General features: G+C 39.9%; 1 protein-coding gene across 1 annotated transcript in view; it reads left to right on the plus strand.

Moving 5' to 3' along the window:
- Positions 1-363: 363 nt before the first annotated feature.
- LOC124293909 overlaps positions 364-23,118 on the plus strand; it is a 153,509-nt gene continuing 130,754 nt past the window's right edge. The window contains exon 1 of the mRNA XM_046736853.1: positions 364-516. Coding sequence (XP_046592809.1) covers positions 499-516 — 18 coding nt within the window. The 5' untranslated portion in view covers positions 364-498. The remainder of the gene's footprint in view (positions 517-23,118) is intronic.

The following is a 23,118-nucleotide window of genomic DNA, read 5'->3' on the forward strand; positions in this document are numbered from 1 at the left end:
GCAAAAACTTTTTAAAAACCCAAGTACACAACCTCAAAAAAAGAATTTGTTGAATTTGCTAAACTTGCCGTTCAAATGTTGCAAAAAAATATTATTCTGTTTTGTTTTTATTGAAAAAAAAAAAAAAAAATTGTAATTTACTGCAATAAAAGCGATAATTTGCAACCGCATTATTTTAATCGATTGTCCTCGATTTTTTGCACGTGCCGAGGCGTGAATATTTTACTTTTTCAATTTTATTTCTTATCGAAAGTGTTTAAAAGAAGCGATCAAAGGACGAATCGAAACTAGCTGCACTTTGTAACGGCGGAAGAAATTCTCGGATGGTATAATTTTTCACTATTCTTCTCGACTTCCAGGGCGCATGTTCGACTATTTGGTGGAATTGTCTTAATAGCGTCTGACACATTCACCGGCTGGGAGTGGCGGGGCATCGATCATTCCAGGCCGGATGAAGGATCGCAGGGAGGCGAGAGAGGATCGCCGGGGATTGAAGCGATGCCAGGGCGTCCTGAGGTGCATAAAAAACTTAATTACCTTCATTAACCGTCCGCTCCCGAGTGCCTGCTTGATGCGCTACCGAAAGATTCGGAGCGCCTCGATTCCGGACTCTCTTATACACCGCGTTGCGTGTTCATCAAGGATTTTCATCACTGTTCCGCCGGGTTCGAAACTTGCACCTGTGTAACTAAACTTGTAAGCAAATTCACGAGCTTTTTTTTCTCTCTGTATTCTGATTGGGGTGGTCCTTAATAGGGTTGTTTTACAATTTTTATCTTCCCGGGAGCTTAAACGTTTTCAAATTGATGAAGAAAAAAAAAAAACATTCTATGAAAATTTGAATCCTCTGTATCTTATGGAAATAACGTGGGCGAAACTTTTTTTGCTCTTTGAAAATTTATGAGTCGTTGCCGAATGTACCGACAGTAATGAAAAATATGTAATTTTGTGAAACATTCCGACCAGGTCACAATATCAAATTCTTTTAGAGCCACGTCAATCAATACTAGCAGAAAATAATATTTGATTTTTGTTTATCACATGATGAGGTTTTGGAATAATGTAATGAGATTTCTTGTTGATTTCCACGTGTGCATTCAATTTTTTGGATACTGCTCCACGTTCGATCTTAAATTTCAATTACAAGTATCGTTCATGGCGTTTTAGAGAAACACATTCTCATCATATGCCTGGATATACTTTTGTAAACAATCGTAAGCGACTGTCTTTCTGCACCCTCTTTTGCAATGTTTATTTTCGTTCTTCTCTCCAACCAAATTGAGCAATCGAATGACCGTACGGGATTTGATAACGAATCACGTCGGAATGCCTTATACGCGAGTACTTTATTCCAACGTCACTTCAACCGGATGCTATACAATACCAATAATAATGATAATAACAATCCACAGCGAGGTAGGTAATGACAATAATGATTTGCCGAGGCTCAAGATCCCTGATGATTCCCATTGTGGGAAATTATCTGAATTGCAGACCTCTCCGCAAAACTTGCCCTCCCCTCACGTCTCTCAATCGCCTTTGCAGCCTTTATGCAGCAGGCAATGCACCGTTCATTTTTATTATTATTTCAATTAATGTGCAGTATATCACCGTTGCATTCCGAATTGCAGGTATGTTGTACACGTGCATGTAGGTTACGATCGTGCCAGTTGACTTCTTTATTCTCAATAATTGATCAGATTACATCGTCTTGTGGAAAGGCATGCTGCATCTACATAGCGCATGCGCGATCTACGTGTATTGATATTTGTTGATAAAAATCAATGGAGCAACCGGTTGTAATAACCCGATCGCTTATCGATCCTCATTGTCAGCCCAACAATTAATCGGATTATCGATTTACAATGATTATCGATAATTACGCTCACGATGGCGCTTGCGGATAATCTCACGTCTGCTTAGATCGTTGATGATGATAGAATTCAAACCTTCCGCATCGTTCTGCGTTTCTTTTGAGCGTAACTGTTAAAAGGACGAGCTGCAGATTGTACTGTAATCGTATCTTTTGATATCGTTGGACATTTTTTCATATAAATTTTGAAGTAATGCAATTTTTCTGCAGTTTGTAAATCAAGCTGTTAGCTTCTCAGCAGACTTGGAAGTAAAATATTGCGAGTAATCGATGATAAATGATGTTAATTTGTAAAAGAAAAACGAGGTAACGGTCAATCAGAAGTGCGAAGATTATAACCGAACAATTCAAGTAGTTACAACATTTTGACAGGACATTCCACAAAGTGTTGGTACGTTTTTCAAATAATGCGCATAGATCATATTTCATCATTATCAGATCGTGATTGGCACTCAAAATTCTATTTCATTATCAGAGGAACAAAATAATGCGTAGAATTCTCGGTGTCAAAGGTCGTAATGAATGAAAGTCAGAAATTTGACTCATCAGAAAAACTATAAATAATTTTTATTATTGATAAAGGTAACATTTAAGGTTACAATGAAATATTCGTTTAGCAATAGATATTAAGTAGCACTTACAATTAAATACACTGAAACTTCATGTCCGAGGTGAAACTCTCAATGTGAAAGAATTCCGAAAAAAAAGAGCTACAAAAGCGTTGAACATTAAGTTAACAATCCGTATCGTCGGTATGATCCATTTATCATATCTCATCCGAGTGGTAGCCAAAGTCATTATGTTAACTCTCGCATCAAACAACGTAACTATGTTCATACTGATCGTATATTAAGAAAAACTTGTCACTCATGAGGAACGGTCCTGAAAGGTAGCGTTGAACGCCAAGCGACGGATCAACCGTAACCATCGGCCAAGAGTACATGCGATCCATTTCGCTCTGATAGATAACGCTTACGCAAGTTCGCTTATGCTTTGTAAAGATTCGTGAGCTCCGGTCACATAAGTCACTCGACACCGTCGAGCACACGCTACGGGCTTCAAACCGCAGACTCTCTACGTTCCCATATGTATCATGTGTTGCCGTGCCTTGTCAACGGAGCACACACGGCCACGTTGTATGTCCTCAGCACCCAGCAGTGTCCAACGCGTGAACATACGCGCGGAGCTAGTTGGCCAGCATCTCCGGTTGATCGGAATCGCCTACATCAGGCACCAATCGCAGGAAACCAACGAAACCGCCAGTCGTCTTAACTGTTACAGAAGACGCTGCGGTTCTCGGTGTTATATTCGTTTACCTTGCATTTATCATGCCGTTTTATAACGCCACTCGATATCAACCGTCGTCGCGTATGTATCACGCCTCCTGGTTGGACACCCCCCTCGTCATCCTTCACAAAAATCTATCTCTACCGTCCTCTCCCAAGACTCGACCGAATCGCTGGATTTAATCTGATGTGACGTTTCGTGTCGAGAGTAGGTACCGTACCCTGAACATTTCCAAGTCATGAAAGAGTGCCAGTCGACTAAATGACTAAGCTGAGTAAGTTCCTCGTTCCCATTTTCTCAGCTAACCATCGCACTAATCATGGTACACGTTGTACCCACACTGTTATTCCATTAATTTAAGCATGAATATCTTCAAGGCGGAAAATTTTCTCAAAAATTTCAAATCGCAGATATAGTAGTAAGTAAGAGACAAGAAATGGACTTGAGCTCAGCATGAACAAATGGATCTCCGTCCACTCGTGAAGGCAACGCATAATTACTCAGACATCACATTTTCAGTTCACTGATACTTAATGACTTTAAGTAGTTTTATATTTGACTGCAGTAATTGATGGTCCGACTTCAGAGCCGGGATTACCGTCGTTACGCGTTTTGAGATCGAAAGAATTTCTTCCTCGAGTGACAAGCGCCTGGAGATCGGTACCTGCATATCCATAAGCTCATTACAGAGGGTGACGCTCTTCGGCTGAACGTCACCAAAGTCGATTGTGCATGAAAAGGATTGACCTACGTTTCGAGACTCTGCGGTTCCGTGTTACGTATACGGTGTCCATCATGTTTCATACTCACAAAGATCTTATACTCTGATAAGAAAACAAAATCACGACCGAATGAGGAACTGACTAGACTCTTCTTTTGGCACTCGTTGCAAAAACTTCCTAAAAGTCAAATTTGCTCGAATGAATTGTGAATTAGCAAAGTTGTAAAGCTGAATTGAAATGTTGTCTATTTTCAAGGCGCTTCAGTCTTGACTTAATGTTTGTACCGTTATCATTTTAAAAAACTTCTGTACCCATCGCTTCCCGACAGGCATAGGTACAAGGTACTCTCTGGTAGACAGAAACGGAGGTGCGTGAGTATTTCGAGAAGCGAATATGAAGCCATGGATCTCTTGCTCACGTACAGGAGTGACGGGAATACGGTAGCAAAACTTCAACGGTCGAATTCCAGGCAATCTCGTATGATATTATAGCTAGCCGGTTGATTGGATCGCTTATCCTTATCCGTCGTTTTTGCGGCTCACGCTCGTCCCCTCCTTCTCTCTCTTTCTTGTTACACGGCAGGACTTAGCTATTAGAAGGTATCATTGGCCAAATAAGGTATATGAATAATATTCGTTCAGAGGGTTACCCATCCGTGGTGAGCCCAGGCATTGCTGCGGTCATGGACAATCAGCCGAGGAATTACTGATATGATTGCTACTGAAATATCTCTCTGCCACGACCGACAAAGGTTCGATCAATGTTGCCGGCTTCCTCCGCCTCCCGCTTTTCTTCCAACTTCATTTTTATTTCTCTCTTCCGCCTCCGTCCCGATACTTCGTCTCCTTCTTCTTCTCCTTCTTCTTCTTCTTCTTCTTCTTCTGCTTCTTCTTCTCATTGATCCCCTCCGTTTCTCGCTTTTTCTATTTCCCTTTTTTTCTTCTCTCGCCGTGGCACTCTTTTGTTTGCTCAATAAGATTGCCTCTTGCCTCTTGCCCGACGATGACTAGAACCGCACCGATCCCGTCGATTCGAAGGTTGTGGCTGACCGAGGTTTGTTCGGCGGCCTCCGTGTACCTCAAATTTGCGTTACCGCAAAAATTTCACCGCCGGCTCTACGCATACCTTGTACATCTCTTGACCAGATACCGAGCAGTCTGCACACGAAAATACCAGCGTGAAGATCGATCTTACTGTCAGGGACATTAAAATACTCGAGGACTTGGAATAGTCATGATAATTTAAGTATGAAATTAGCCAACGAGAGTTCGACACGCTTTTTATTTGAGATCATGATCCGTACATCACTGTCGGTAACTTTGCTGGTTTTACAGCAATCCTCTTCAATTTATATTTTCCTGTTCATATCTCACCCGAACATCCTCAATTGGATTTGGGATATTCACATGCTTCTGCAAAGTATCGATATCAGAAAAATTTCATAATCCAGCACCGTTTCAACTATAATACTGATCCGCAGTTTATTGTCAAGTTGAGCATGACGTAAATATCCGCTCATTCCTTTCAAGATTACCAAAGAACCAGACCATTTCTTCAGACACGAAGAAAGCTTGTTTATAGTAGGCCATATCTACTCGTGATTCACCTCTGCTTGAATTCTCGACCAGTTAATCTCGACGGTGTTCTTGGAATATTCGTTAGGACGCGTGCGCGAGGTTTGGTGGGAAGGGATGTTTATTATTTCACGCATTATTAAATAGGGATAGCGAGAAAAGTCCGCGGGTCCCGATGCACCGATCGATATATTGACACGACACATGCAGCTTTGGGGTATAGAAGTGTCCCACGTCCAGGACGATTACCCTAAGGTGCTTCAGATGCCACGGATCGTCGAAGATCAACGCACTCCACGTCGTACGGTCAATTAGACATTAAGATCATCACTTGGGTCGGGTCTCGCGTCTCGGATATCGGGTTGCCAACGTGGGCGGTCCGCAAGTTCTCTTCCGCTGGGATGCGTTTAAGGAACTCCGTAAGAGGCTTCGATTCGTTGCTCGTCGACCATAATTTTTTCCATTACACTCTATACTTTTTATACATACTACATACCTCCTCATACTTATTCACTACAACTACATCCCAGCTTGTTGTAATGTACTTGCTTTTGTGCATCGCAATTTCGGCCATGGCTCAGGGGTCACATCTTCAAAGACTATCACTGCACGATTTCATCGTTCCCAAGGACTTGTTCAACGTTGTACGGAATCGTGTGAGGTATCTGAAAACTTTCCATTTTGATAATACATCGTGTTTCCAAACTGCAGTGTTCGTCAAGAATGGCAGCATCATGGGTATGCTTACTTTCTGGGTCTTGGAGTATGAAAAAAGTTGAGTATATCATTGATGAAATTGTACCATTCGAACGTAAAGTTGATTTGAAAATTTTTACATGTGTTCTCTCGTCCTGATTTTATATTGATAACGACTTAGGACTAAATCTTTAATGCATCCGACATTATCTGGATATTTTGATACTTCCGTTATGATTTTAGTCACTTTTTTCGTTACCGTTTTGCCAATTACAGGCTACGGTCGAGTTCCGCGGACGAATGCAGGTGTTCCATGTCTGAGTAGGTTATACGTTTTGGAATTTAAAACTATTTAACAGCATGTAAGGTGTGCAGCACGGTACGACAGGTATACCGGTGTGTGAAACGTGATCTGTCGGCAGTAAGTACCCGGAGGGTATATATGGAATAAAGAATCGATCGAATGCTGTCCACTCTTGTTTATATAATTAGATAAATTCTATAGGCATCGAGTAACAGAGCCGCTCAGTGATCATGCGTACAGGTTTAGGTTTCTCAGGGATATCACGGAGCGAATTGACAATGATGAAAAGAACGATGGGTAATGGATATCGCGACCGGACGGGGGAATCGATCCCGCCGAACCGAACTGGCAAATTATCACATTAAACAAAACACACGAGTGCGGTATAAACGCGGTGAGTCTGTGTTCGTCTGCGTACACGGAGGGTGGAAACCGTGACCGCAGACCAGTCGATTCGTATAAATCTAGACGACGAGGAGAGGAGTCCGCGATCAGGACGACGACAAAGTTCGATCGAACATGCAACGTCGTTTGTAATTTGAACGAGTATGAGGCCGGATCGGGATCGCTCCGAGTATCGCCGACCGGGGAATCTCGTTGGAAGGTGTCCGTGCTTGATATGCCCGAATTCGGGTGCGACCAGGCGCGTAAGCCGCCGGGACAAACCGGAGGAGACATCCTGCAGAAGGGTAACGCGAGAACACGAGCCTCCGCGGCGTTGATCTCTGCAGGAAAGAAACCGTGATCGGGAGAAGATCTCCCCTCCACTCCCCTCTACTCTTCTCTCATCTCCTCTTTCCTCTCATCTCCAGATCGTCGCTTCTCAAGCGTTGATGGCTGGCTCGCGCCTTTCCAACTTGTCCGGACAGCCTTGCCTGTACATGTTATACCAGCCGTACATTATAGGTATACACATGTACGTTGCCGCGCCTCTTCCAAACCACATCTGAACTACGTCTAAAACCCTATCGGGAGAAGTGTCGAGGTGTCGCCAATGATTACGGTTAAAGAGGATCACCCCCCCGTCGTAGTCTAGCGACGTCCGTGAACCAATCTTTGAACGAACAAATTCACGCTCTTCGATTTGGACGAAAAGATTGCTATCGTTTATCCGCGTGCAGCTATCTGTCCGCTGTAAAGATGTCGAGGAATAATTTCCTGCCTCTGTTGGCAAAGACTGGTATAATATCGAAGCATCGTTCACTCTGAATTTCCTTGGAGTGAAAATTGCGCAACTCGCATGATCTTCTGATTATCCACTCTTTAAGAGTGAGTTTTTCCAACCCAAACGCTTCGAGTGAATCAAATCACTCTAAATTTGAGTTGATTGGAGTGAAATATTCACTCGATTTAGAGTTGCGCCGTTTTCAAGGATAGAAATTCATGATCAGCGAGGTATAATTGGTACCTGTATCAAATTTGTTTGGTATGTTTACCCGTCAAACGAGTTAAAGCGCGATGAAGGGTAATGTGAGTTTCTTGACGAAGTAGCGAAGAAGCTTCACAGTTTGCGTAGACGGAGGTACAGACTGCACCTAGGGCGGCTCGAATCGTGAAGAAATTGTAATTTGACCGGGAAAATCTCCCCTGGGTCCCGTAAACTGTGCTGGTTGTACCGCACAAAGTAGCCGCAGTCACGGCGCAGCTTGCTCGACGCATTATCGAAAGCTCAATGCGAAGCCGACCGCTAATGGGCCTGCAAATTGTCCTCGAGGGAGTGGCTCCTCCGACAATACGCTCGATCTTTGGCTCCCCGGGGTTCTACCACCTTGTTGACTAAATAAAGGATTTCTCCGACTCGAACCGCTGTCCTACCTGGTATCTCAAAAACGGTAGCGAGGTACGCGCGGTCCTCCTTGAAATTCCGGAATTCGATGGTGATTCGACAATTTGGAGGAAGCAGCTTCTATCGGGCAATTTGACGTTCAGTTTGAACTTTCTTGGAAGCCAGTTTGTCTAAATTTGAATGAATTTTCGGGCGTTTTTGCTGCCGTTTCTTTTTTCATCCGACCAAAGATCGTTGTTCAAAAGAGTCCTTCGAGGGATCGTGAACTACGTATGAATCGTTTCCACGTAAAGTTGTTCAATCTTTCCCACACGATTCTTCCCGACTCTTCGTAATTATTGATCTAAGTGCATTTACCGAACGAATTGTTATTTCTTACGATAATCGGAATCGCGGTATAACAAAATTGCCGAATACTTTTGATTGGAAAGTTGACATCACCGTGGATGGAATCTCAAAAAGGCGATCAAGGTGTGAAACTTAAAAATTCGGGATTGGACTTGGTAGCTAGTAACTTTTCACACTTTTTGTAAATTTTCTCGTAAACCGAACACTTGGTCACTTTCTTGCTGCGACATTATCCGTCAATTCTGCAGGAAATTCACTGAGCTCAAGTAATGTTCTCGTTTCAAATCACGTTACCAACTCATCAGTGGTTCACTTTTCCTGCGAGACAATTTAAACCAATAATTACCACGTCTCGAGTAATGTTACAAAATTTTCAAACAAGAAAAGTGGTTTCCACAGTCTCTCTATACACAAGTGCAGAGCTTGCGATGCAGAGTTGTATAGAAACCATGTTTCGAAAGTGGAACTTGCGCTCTTTGTTCGGTTCCCCGTTTGACCGCGCATCGATGGAACGGACTTAACGGTGTGTCAAATTATAGAATACCCGAATTGAATTTGAGGATGAAGATTTCGAGGCTGATCTCGGCTCGTGGAATAGCGTTTAACCATTACGGCTGACCGATTCTGGTCTCTGGATGTGAGTATTGGTCGAATTAGACGCGGAGCGAGGCGACGCCGATATATTCACGACGGTGTGCGCGGCTCGTATGGACGCGGTCGTTGAGGCTAGATAGAAAGATTATGATACAATAGACATCGGATAATATGACCTGTCGGCATGGCGAAGATTAGTATGAAATTATAGAGAGCCTGAGCGAGGACGTGCCTCGGCTAGAGATCGAGTCGAACCTACACTCGCATCGGATCGGGGAGAAGGAAGGTCCTCGAAGGAGATTTTCGTTACTTCACCATTACGAAACCTCCGCTGTTATTAATCGCAATTACGATTGAGAATCCCTGGCTACAGATGTCTCCGCCTAATTAGGCGGGCTGAGAGCGAAATTACACGTTCCGGAGCAATTGAAATGAAACACAATTCATTACTCGAAACTCGGCGAGAGGCCGGCTGAGAGAGAAAGAGAGAAACGGGAATTGAGTCTCTCCCACACACTGCAGATTATAGAATACAGGCAGGTACGCATCTTCCATTATGCGTAATTGACGGGGTTTTCCGTTGCAGCTGCTGCACCATTTTCACTGGTAATTCGAAACGAAAATTTCTTGGCTTTTAGGAACAAAAAATAACCTCTCGGAACTATTGTGATTATACGGAGCGAATTGCTAACGATTGGATGGTTTAATGCGCATGCGCTGAAATACAAGAGCAATAGCAGTTGTTTAGTCAGGGCGGCCAACATTCATAAATTCAGATGACAGGTCACTGTCGTGTATCTAACCTTAAAAATGTTGGTTGTCTTGACAAAAGAACTGCTCTTTTTCTCTAATTTTAGCGCGTGCGCATTAAACCATTCAGTCGTTAGTAATTCACTCTGTATACGGTTGCCAGCTGCTTAAATATCGACGAAATTGTTCATGAGCCGAATGTAATTATATATAACATAAAAAAAAAAAAATGTCATTGTAGAGAAATAAGTTTTGAGGAAGTTGATCAGTTAAGATTCGATATTTTTTGTCAATTTTATTACGACACACCATCCGTATATTGTTTATTTTTCAAATTATTATATTCGTATAAAGCTACGAAGATCTCTTTAAAAATACGAATGTTGGAAATACTGAGATTTCAAGCTAAAGTTTAGATATCGCTGCCTTGTTTCAAACGGTTTCAAAATGGTTGAAAACCTGGGAGAGTCTTGTTAATTTCACTCCAAGACGGCTCATTTTATTCAAAATACAATTTTCTATAAATTTACTAAAATATTTTTCTTTTTTTACCATGTTGGTGAGAAAAAAAATCTCTTATTATATCTTTCTAGAAAATAGTATGCGAATAAAATCAGCCATCGCAGAGTAAAATCGAACGAATCTGTTTCGATTTTCAACCATTTTTGATCGATTTAAAATAAAATCTTTGTTCATCATTCCAATGTTATATATTTTTGGATTATTAAGGTAATTTTCGTAGCTTCGTTCCAATTTCTGTTAACCAGTCTGCTTAACAAATTGTGATCTGATCGTCAATTTTGTTATTAATATGCCAGCTATTTCAAATCAACCACCTTCAGTCAGATAAAAAATAAAACATTTCATCGACAGCAACGAACCATTAATTGCATGTAATAGATTGCGATAAAGGTTGAATCACCGAACAGCCCAAAATTTGTTTACAGTAAATCTTGTTCTTCACGCTGTTGTTCAAGCATACTAAAATTTTCCCATGACTTTGCAGACGAGTTATTAGTTCAAATTAACTTTTCCTTCCATTCAAGTGTCACTTACCGTTAAGTTTCAATCGCATATCGCGTCATCTCGATAGTCGGAGGTGTAACTTGATAGCCGAGGGTAAACCCTACGCTCATCTTCGATCGCGTTTCAGGAGCAGGATGATCGAGGGACCGGCATACGGGGTTGGAAAAAGCTCGCCCCCTTGCGACGGAGAAGCTTCAGAGAGAGCTTGCACGGGCACCAGGTTCCGTCTGATCGTTTGTAATGGTCCCTAATAACAGGACGATTTCGTCCATTTAATTTTTCGAGTAACAATTTCGACCGGGTCTTCAGTCGTCCGCATTTCGTCTTGAAATGACAGTAATATTAAACCGAGGCCTCTGCGGTTTGTACCACTGTCTCTCTGATTATAGTCCTGCATCTGCACTCGGTTTCGTTCGTAAGAGACGCGAAGAGCAGAATCTTTTTCGTCAATTTTAATACACTGGCAAAAGAGTCCTTCGGTAGACTTCCTTCGTCCACAGCCTCCCGTCTAAACACATACTTATAATACGGCATCGTCCCTCGCACCGATCATCATTTAATTATAGGCACATGTAATTGCTGTTTTGTGCCGAACGAACAAATTCGGATAATGCCTGTAGCGTAATGCCAAAGAGTGTTATTGCACGCGTAATGTGCTCTCTGCGAGATTAGAAATACTCACATTGGCCAGAGGTGTTCCCATTTTGTTGTATAGTTATCAGGAAATCATATTAAAAATAATAATAATAATAACCAGTATCGTTGTAACAAGATTTTAATGCCTTTGCAAACTACTGGACAATGTTCCACGTGTGTAACTATTCGATGCGATTGTTGTTTTAAACGTACACTACAGTTTCTGATTATTAAAACATTATTCTATTCTTTTAGTTTAACTACATTGCACTTTTTTAAACAATTTATTGACACACCGTCATCCAATTATCACAACAGTTACAGGCAATGCAGCAACAAGTTACTATATCCAAAATATATGGGAACACCTACCAGATTTTCTATACTTAGAGCTACAAAACTAATTTTCACATGTCAGTTTTCAACGAAATATATTTTCTGATTATAGCAAAAAGTGAAAATATATAATTATGCAAGGACTGTACCAATAAACCACGGTTGGAAATTTAAGGAGGCTCAGTTTTTTTTTCTTTCTAGTTGTTATTGTGGGAACATTGTGCTCACATTTTTCTCAATACTCTCACCCTCATAATTTTTTATATACAATCGTCGCAATCAAATATATGAAAAATCTATGAATATTTTTTATCAAATTTTTCTTACACTCAAATTCCGACTTGAACTATTTTTTCGTTTCTTATTGCTGATTCATTTGTAGGATAGGTGGAAACCGGCATTTGAAAGTTCCCGTAACAAATCCGGGCATCGTGTAAGTTACGCGATTTTACTCCTCGTTTGTTTATACACTTCTTCGGAGTGATTGTAATCGTGTGATCGACTCACATGGAAGATAGAATACAATCATATACTAGCAAGACCTTCGACATTCCGATAATATTGTAGCGACACACCTAGGTTGGCACAGTTAGCACGGGATAAAAATTTACAGTGGTTACAGAACGAAAGATCATTGTCAAGATAATTACTTGATCTGAACTTCTTATCTGAGATCTTGTCGCTTTGCGTGGCTTTCATTAAAAAACATTCATACTCTGTAGGATTAGCAATTACGATATCGACGTGTTGTAAAATGTTGAACAACGTGAACGAGAAGAAATTTTTTAATACGATATGTATTTCGTGTTTTCGGAGATAAAATGTTCTGTTATTCTTTCGTTTCAACTTGAATGCGATCATCGCTAGAATTGGACTAATCAAAATTGAAACGAATATAGAATGAGAAATTAGAATCTAAGACATGGACAATAATCTGTTGACTGGTTTGCAGTCTATAGCTAAATATTCCAAATACCTATTAGAATTTTTCTTGTAAATAACTACGTAGCGGTTTCGTGCACGAAAAATGAGAGCAGCAAATTATGAATAAATAACAGAACCGTTTACCCGTTTGGGACGTGTTACAAGTTCTCTTACTCAACATTTGCGATTCGGAAACTTACAAAGTCGTTTATTACAAATTTGAAATAAAAATTTGAGAGTTCAAAAGGGCGGATCTAATCTTGTCTTGAGTTGAAATCCGAAAAATTGAAAATAGCGAGTCTAGAAAGTTAGCGATTTTGTATTTATAAGTTTTGATTTTAGACTCGTGATCAGCGACCTCAGAAATACTCGGCTGTGAATTTTGATCCAAATCCATCAACATTCAGACCTTTCAATCTCAATATCAGATTGCAATCAACGACCTTAAAGATCTCCAGTTTTCAAAATATCAGTCAATCGGAAGTTGGAAAAAATGTAGGCCCGTTCACACATTTTTCCTTCACGACACCGTTTTTGCCCACTTGAATCATCTCGCTATTAATTGAGCACCCTATAAACTCGAATTCGCCACAAGTTCGTACACGTAAACACGTACGAGGTGCTCGGGTGAACTTCAACAGAAATAGGTAAACATTGAATTCGAATATCGATTTCCCGTTCAGTATCCTCGGCGTCGCGGTTGCGGCAACATCTTCGTTCGCCTAAAGTTCGTGGTCAAGTTTTGTTTTGCGCCTAACTAAAGTAGTTCAGTGTCCGTACCAACATTCGAGACGTTTCACCGCGCATTGTGCATCAAGCTCGTGTTTCTCCTTGACATTTTTTCATCGCTACAGTGACACTGTGACAAGTGAAAAGTGAGGTCCCAAAAACGACCGACATTGCAATTACTCAGCTACTGAAAAGTGTAGACAAGGTAATGATAATTTTTTTATACCTGGTCGAGGACTTGATTCTTTGGAATGTCATCCGCTCATCTTGGAAAAACGATTCCAGTCATATGTCATACACGTGCTTTTCAATCTTTGGTTACAAACCTTTTCAGAAGATATAGAATTACTCTTACAGGTGACAAGTTTCCAAACGTATGTACATCGCATTCCAAAGTGCAAAGTGTAACTTTACGCGAGAACGAAGTTGCAGTTCACTTTAGCTCGGCAATATGAGTAGAAACAAACAGTCGGACTGGATTCCAACAAACCAAACTCCGGTAGTTTACACCGCGTCAATGGCACATAACACGAGGAGAACGATTCTCGAAGAAGAGGGTGGCTTAATACCGTCACGCCACGCCTCTGATGCCGAAAAACCGTCGGTTCGTCTTTTGTTTCGCAGTTCATTTGTCTCCCGGGCAGTGCGGCAGTCCGTTTTCTAGGGTTGCGTGGCGGAGTTCCGAGTCGAACCAGCCCGGTTCTCACTCCCTGTTAGGTATTCTTTGGGGGAGCGGGAAAAGGGTTGAAAAAGGACCATAAAATAATAAATTATATCGAGTAGCGAACTGCGAACGGCAGTAAAAGAATCATTTGTGGGTTACCGCATGCTTATTACCCTCACAATACCAGGACCATCCTTACGACTCGCTTTTCTCAAGACCGGATTGCACAGTCTTGTGACTACATGTAGTGGTTGGTACGTACATTATGCGTACGAACCTACCGAACGTCTGATATATTACACGTACTGGCGATGCGGATAAATGATTTGTCAGGCTTGTCAAATTATGGATTCATTTGTAGTATACTACAGTAGGTACGAAAGTCAGAAGCTTAAGCCTAATGGCGCGGGTATAATGATTTCGCTAAATACAAACTGCAGCGATGGTCTGAATGATAAATCGTAATTTTCGTTTTCGGCATAACGTTGGATGCGAAAATTGTCTAATAAGCGGAAAAATGTAAATATTTATGTACCCCAAGGGAACAAATAACCTTCTTTACTCATGCGACCTGATATTTTACCATGCACATTTGGCGGCAATGAATCTGAGACGGTTACTTTTTTACACTAGGCAGTTACGTTGGCAATACAGTGAAAGCTACAGCGCCACAGTCGGCCGAGCACGAAACTAACTCAATCTCAATAAACGTAACATAACCCATGACCATCGAATCTAACCTTAAAATACGTGTCAATCCAACAAGTCATTATTCCCGCGGTATTCTTAGGTTAGATTCGACGGTCATTGGTTATGTTAAGTTTATTGAGATTGAGTTAGTTTCGCGCTCGGCCGACTGTGGCGCTGCAGGTTTTTCTGTGTTGCCAACATAACTGTCTAGTGTAAAAAATTAACCATCTCAGATTCATTGTCCCCAGGTGTACATACCGCCAGTTATCGACCATGTCAAAATTTGTAGAACTCTGAAGATCAGGCGTTTTGATATTATACTTACACTACTGACCCCATTTTCGTTACTTTGTAGTTTAGCGTATATTTATGTAATTCTAATTTGCTTGATCTTGGAGTAGGAGATTTTTTATCGGTTTGTCAAATGTGTATACGTTTGTTTTAAATTCACACAAGTAAACTAGTAGTGAATAATAGTTCACTATTTACTCTTGAAAGCAAAATATACCCTTATGAAGTTTAAAGTAGGTTTTTTTTTTACAGCAGTCAAGAAGTTTTTATCCGTTTTTGGATTTGTTCAAAATACACCGCGACAGAAATTTATTCACCAATCTCTATGATATTACTACATCTAGTAACATTTTTTCGCTATTTAAATTACTCTGATATTGAAATTTACTCATCCAAGTTGACGTTACGTATTTTCTTCAAACATTGAACGTAACATTTTTAGCATTTTCGGGATTTCGCTTAACTTATCATTGAAATCTAATTTCAAAATCGAAAAAAGCGTGAATCGCTAGATTTTAAAATAACAAATATGTAGACAGTTGAACAAAACGAAATCATGATTTCCTCAGTTCGGCGCGATCCTCGTTAAAGGGAAAAGCAAATCAATGAAGATGAGTTCATTTATACGTTCAATCCAGTAAGATACATCAATGGTAAATAAGACGCGATGATTACATCGGCGGTTGACAAAAATAACGAAAAGGACTTGTCTGATTCGATTGCAATTTTCATGGAAAATCAATCGATACTTCTTCAATCAATGTTTTCCTACAGTATTGATCTCTGTCTGTCGCAATTGGTGGTTCTATGTCAATCTCAACAAACTTGACGTTCAATACAAAGAAACTGAGAAAACTATACGGTGTAGTTTGCTTTGCATAAATTTTTGTAAAAAAACTTTAAAACCGACAATTTCGTCGCAATTATCCTTAGTGAAAACTGACCCACGAATCGTAACGTTCATCTTACACACATTGCATTGCACTGTAAAAATGTAAAAATGATCGAGTGAGTCCAGCCGGCGAATAATTGTTCGAAATGAGAATGTGCCAGAGAACTTTTGTATTATACCACTTAAAATTGAACCGCGCCAAGTTGTTCTCGCATATCCGAAGATCGGGCTGCCGCAATTAGTGGCCAACGCATGTAATATCAATCCCTAATTAGCGTAGCTAGATGAATCGAGCGAGATCCACATCATTATCACCTTCCGTCCTCTCCCCCCCCCCCCCCCCCCCTTTCCTCTCTTTCCTTTTCTCGATTTCTTTTATCCTTCGTCTCATTTTTTCTCACTCAATTTAGTCTCTGTTACCTGGATATAAGATATAATATATCCGAGAGATAGAGGCAACGATATACGCGAGCTTGTAGATGGTACCTAGCGCCCATTGGAAAAGGTGAGAGAAGGTGTATTCGAAACGGTCTGTATAATTAGAGTTATTACTTTAACAAGCCACGGTTATACCTCTACGTATACTCGATGAAGTAGCCGAGTTGGGGTTTCAAGAATCCATTGTTACAGAGGTCGCTAATGCGATAACCTTCTTTGCATGATAAAGGCTCGCGAGGTCCGCCCTGTATTTTACAACGCGTTTCTTGGTAGCTCTACGTACTTGATAATGTCCGTGTATTTGTATACATGTATATGTATACATGTATATGTATACATGTATACCAGACTTGACGCAAAACGTGCGCAATTGCTTTCTTTCTCTCTCCTTCGTCCTGCAATGAGACCAAACGCTTTCCTCATGCTACGCTAAAATATTCCCAAGATAAAACCGCCGATTAATTTCAATTTGTTTTATCTCCGGTCTCAATCGCCCCTGAAAATTACATCGTCGTTGCTTTTCAATGTTTGTGTTGTGCGATGGATTTCTTATACATTGCCATGGACGAAGTTGGAACGGTGCTTAAAACGCTTTTCTTAACATTTCCGAGCTCGAGATACATTTGTCACATGTTGAAACTAACCGTTTGAATAATTTACGTCTTTTGCATCGACTCGAATTTCTTACCCGTTAAATTGTTCACTTTTGCGTACTTGATTACTAGTTACATAAAAGTACAATTGTGTATTTTTGTGAATAAATTTATTGAATTCAAATCAAAACAATCTGAGCAAATAAAGAAAGATTAACGCCATATATATTTTGGATCCGACAAGATTAAGCTTACTTTGAATATTAATCAGGTGAATAGAATTTTTTTTTTCTTGTGCGTTTTTCAATGTACATTATATATTTTAAACATGCCTATGATCGCAAGAATTCTAAAAGTCAAGGATTTGGAAACGGATGGAATATGCAACCCGTACGACTAAAAATCGTGTGGAATCTTTCGTACGAGTATTTTTTCTTCCGAAAACTTTTCCTTTCCTCTTGGATCGTCGTTTTGACATTGGTCGATACTATTTTCAGTTACAACCCTTTATACCTTTATCCAATACGACAGTTTTTGATTCCAGACATTCTTCGTCTTGTCGGTTCCGTCAAGTTTCACCAACTTGCATCATAAAAAATTGCAGTTATAAATAAAATATGTAACGATTCCGAATCCAATGTGAGTTTAGAATAGATTTTCTTTACAGAACAAGTTTTCGCGGGTAATTTGAGTGAATTGCGATATCGCGTTATTAGAACGTCGAGGAAACGGAGCAAGAAAAAGGGACGCGAAGAAGGGGTGTCAAAAATCCTCGACGAGATTGCCTGTTAGGTGGTTGCACGCTAACAGAACGGGGGAAGATAATTAAGGTTCGTCTTGTGGTGGTGGGACAGCCTTCTGTGTGAAGTGAATAATATACGTAACTCTGTGACACGTATTGATGATGGTAGCACTGCCATCTTAACTAATACGCCAACCAACATCCGTTCTCCGTCCATGCACCGATACACGTCATAGAAACGGCCGAGAAAAGATATTAAAGGCTAATTTGGCAGCGTGCTGGTTGTTAATTTTAATTTCAAAAATAATCTGATAAAAATTTTATCAGCCCATTTTATACCGCCGTACTAATCTACGCACGAACGATCGCTGATCGAACTTTTACCAAGCAGGTCTTGAAAAGAAAGTATTTTCGATCTTTAATTACTGAAATTTTTGCATTTTTTCGATCAAGGTTTATCACTGATAGAAACGTTGATTTGAGAGAAAAAAAAATATCTATCACTTGTGAATACACTTTTATCACTTCAACGTTTCTTTTCCACTTGTATTCCAAGTTCCGGAAAAAAATACGGGATCGATTCGAATGGAATTTTACGAGTCATAACTTTCGGGTTCTTACTACTTCTGGTTATGTATGGGTGAAATTTCAGAAAAATTTCTTTGAAGAAGAAAATAATGCAATTGCTAACGGATTAAGTATTCGACGTAAATGTGCCACCAATCTTTCGAAACTTGTACAACCTTCGGTTATGAAACGACGATCGTCTAAACTTGACACGATTGATAATTGCTATAATTTGCACATAGAACTCAGTACTTGGGCGACCTTTTTTTTCTTTATACAACGTTTATCGTCAGTGAAACTTTTCCATGTTTATGCTTCCGGAACTAAAAATTTCTCTCAGTGTTTGAGGCGCGAGTGTTAACATCGAGGTAGAGCCGAAATGAATAGCTAGAGAATATCGCGTATCCCGGCCTGCATCACCTTGGCGTCTCGGGATAAGGTGTCTCGGTATGAGTTGGAGGACTCGGGGCACCCCGGTGACTCCTGGAGCGGGGACCTCGTTGAAATGATTCCACTTATCCGCTCCAGGGCGTCCCCAAAGAATCCGTGGTGGACAAAGCAGGGAATCGAACGCGGCCTCGAGGAGAAGCCACGGGGTACCTGGCTACCGAAGATATTTCATTTACCAGACAAAACCCCCTCGCGCTGCCGCCATATTTAACCGAGACAGGAATTCGAATTAATATTCGGCGCTGACGTACGGAATTACAGGCGGCAGCCCCTGCAGCACGAAACTCTATCGCGGCATCCGCAAAGAAACAAATGAGCGGCGATCATCTTGTCGAGACGGCGACAATGGCCGCGAACTAGAACGCTTTGTAACTACTAGCACCAATCAGGAATTTATAGTTGTGCCGACTGCGCGCTCCTTGATTTTGATACTCTTTGTTTACTGTAACCGAAAAGTTGATACTGCTCCGGGTACGCTGAGAGAAATTTTTAATTCCGGTTACCGCTCGGTTCTTAACTATTTTCATTTTTTTTACCACAATCGAAAAATATAGTTCTGGGTAGAAAATGAAAATTAGTTTCGTAGCTGTTACCGGAAAGTCTGGTATCCGTTGCTATTCTTTCTCATAACGATCGCTGTTGCTATATTTTCTTGCAACTGTTGCGAAAATTTAACGCTTGTGCAATGATAAATTGACGTTGAGGCCTTGTTTAACTAAAAAAGTAGAGTAAACCGAACAAACTGATTTTGCGTTGCAATTAGCAAAAAAGGATCGGCAACAATGCAAAATGGTTACGTGTACCTCGTTTTTCGCAATTTCAACAATATTCAAACAGTTTTTTAACGATACCTGTTTTACTGAATTTTTCTAGTTACTGTAACAGATGAAATTTTTCTCAGTGTACGTAACGAAAATGAATTTTACACCTAGAAGTAGATAATCTAGTACCTACTTCAGGGTGGCAGGGAATTTAAGGATCGTGGCAAACCTGGAATTGTCTGGGAATTTTTAATTCAGTCGTGGAAAATATTGAAAATATTAGTTTTCTATCATTGCAATCAGAAACGATTTTTTCATGTAACAAGTTCACTTTTTTTTTTGTCGATAAAAGAAATTGGATTGAACTGACTTTTTTGTACGCTATATTTTTTTTTCCATTAAAATTGAATTCGAATCTAATATAGAGTTAATAACTTGAACGATGTAGGTTTTAGTAACTTACTAGAATTGCGAAAGTCTCCCGGAAAACTTGAAAATCTTAAGGGATGTTTTTCTCAAAAATTTGAGGCCACCCTGCTACGTCTTGCTATAATTTGTTTATTATTGCACGTACTATGTTTTTTCATAACTGTTGCGATAATTTGATTTTGATTCAATGATAAATCGATGATCAAGCCTGATTTAATTGAAACGACGCACTTGATTATCGCAAACAGATATTTAATGTTGCAATATTTAGAGAATGTCACTTGTTCTGCGGTATTTAACGATTTGTTTCAATTTCGCTGAAACGCGACACTGAAATAAATGTTTTGTCTAAAGCGTTTTATCATTAACATATTCATTATTATCCTGAGCTTATCTAGAGTTATAGTTTGTTTTGTTATAATCTGATTGGATTCAGTGTCAAAATAGCGCACCATTAACTATAACGTATTTTAGGTTCGGATTTAGTCACTGTTTTGTATTAGAGTGGACTGAACCTTGTATTTGGAGAAATAATTTGAAAAAAAACAACGATTCAATTGCAGGTGGGTATCGTTATTTTGATACAAAAATCAATAAAATCATTGCTAAGAAGATAAATAGCTTTATTCTAACAACAGATAATACTATGATAAAATAACTCATCGATATACGAGTATATCTGTAATTATAAACTTGTGGTAATTGTACGTGTGAAGTGACTGAAACCAAGTGATTACAACCGTTTATTTTCAATCGTGAAACATTCCTTGTCTTGTACTTAATTTTTATCGGGGTTCAGAACAACTATTCAATACTGAAAAATAATTTCATTCGCTGTAACGTGTAGTTACTTAATAAATTCGATTAAACCAGACATTATAACAAAGTCTTTGAACACTACAAGAATTGAAAGCAAATGTGTTACAAGTAACTGCTCAATATTTATGGTAATTATAAATGCTGGATTTTTTGATAATTGCTATATTGCTTAAAATTTTGCAGATGCTTAAAATTTTTGATCAATTTGTAAATTGTACCATTCGTTGCAGCTTGTCTGGATACTCGAATGGTAAAGACTGCGATATTTACGACCAGTATTTAGGGTGTGTGTATAGCACACCTACTTATAAAGAAAACAAATAACAATTTTAAGGGTATTTTCAAAACCAATTTCCCGTGACACAATAAGGGAGGGGGGAGACCAGAACGTAATCAGGATTGTATATTTCGGTGCAGCGAACTGCTCGAGAAGTTTTCTCACCTGTTAAGCGTCGCCCATTGTCCAGAAGATAATTTAGTTAAAATAACTAATTGTTCGTGTCTTTTCAAGTCGCCGCTTATGATGTTCGAGCGGTTCCTTTGTCGTAATTAATAGTCCTGCGGAGGACCTTATTTCTGCCTAAATGATTCTCCATCCATCTTATATACCGGATTCTGTCCCGGCTTCGTGTAGTCGGCTTTGACCGATCTACCGGCCTAAAAAATTTTGCTCCCTTTTTCTTACTCTGACAAAAAATATAATTTTTTTCACATCGTCCTGATTATTATTTTCTCACGCAGGCGATTGATTTCTACACAAACTTTCCCTGATCTTTTTTCAGATCAGGGTCTGGTAATAACATTTATTCAAAAACTGTAAATTTACAATTTTTCACCCATTAAATCTTCTTATGAGAAACGAACATATACTTGGACATTTTTTTTCACTTGGCCTGTTTAAGAAACTGTCTTTCGAGCTTTACGAAGAATCCATTTTCCTCCTGTTCTTTTCATTCCGCTATTACCGGACTAAAAAACAGTTTTTTAAAATCGCAAACAAGTATTTATGCATAATTCCGTATGCATACGAATATAAAAATACGAGCATAAAAATCATTACAATTCTTTTAATCTGTTGGGAATTTTGCAAAGTAAGGTTCGCTCTCGTTCTTCAGCCATTATCACGTTTGTAATCTTTAAGAAACCTTTCGTTAAACACCACTGAAAAACTCTCGACACTGTTCCAATCTAATGAAAATCTGTTAAGAGGTACAGAATTTTAAATACGTTATTTAGTCGTATAAATGTTCTCGGTGTTATGTACAGCAATAAATTCGAGTTTCCTTCTGTAAACGAGCAACGAACGCCGGTTATTTGCATTCGATGACAACTCGCGGCGTACCCACAAGGCCGTGCGACACAGCATCGCGGTGGCTTCGAGAAGGTGTCGAGGAGCTAAGCGGGCTTCGTAGAGCTGTTGCCGAGTTAGTCATAGAATATGGGACTCGTTTAGGCCCACTAACCGCCGCGTCCGCAGGAAGGATGCGCAGGTAACAATCTAACATCTCAGCGGTTCTCAGCCGGCAGAGTCTCTTCGACCCTTTGCGGCACAGCGTCTCATAAGTGGGACAACTTTTTTCAATCTGTTATTCAAGATTTAAATTGAATTTTTGCGAAGCGTTCAAAATGCCCGTTTCTGCAGAATAAATGTAAAAACCCCCGAGTAGCAAATTTCAAGCGAATTGGATCGATTTTAATGTTCTCCCATTTTGAATTTCGAAAATTTCTCAAATCTGAGCCCATTTTTGAAATCAGCTACATCGAGAACCCTTATATACTTAGTTTCAAGGAATTTGACTGCAAGGAGAAATGACCATCGCATGTTATCTTCTAGACTGGCTGCGCCATTTTTTGAAACTCAAATTCGCGCGTAATTTGAATTATTCATATCATCCGAAGGTACTTCTGATCGCATTTTCGTCCAACTTCGTAATCCCATGTCAGATATCAAGTACTTGTTTAGCGCATGTAGGATTCTGCTAATTTGTAAACTCTTCGTCAATCTATGTCAACGAGTTTCTGCTCGAAACATCGCACTCTCAAGAGAAATTCTAACCTGTAACTCTCGGTGTATGTTTTGCACCATGATTTCACCCGCACATCAGTAATCGTTCAGTTCGTTGTGATAAGTTATTGAACTGTCATGTATTCAACAACTGCCGTTGGATAAAAATTACTTGTAAAAACTGACTTATCA

This window comes from Neodiprion lecontei, chromosome 4, assembly GCF_021901455.1.
Source record: "Neodiprion lecontei isolate iyNeoLeco1 chromosome 4, iyNeoLeco1.1, whole genome shotgun sequence".
NCBI classification, from domain to species: Eukaryota; Metazoa; Arthropoda; class Insecta; order Hymenoptera; family Diprionidae; genus Neodiprion; species Neodiprion lecontei.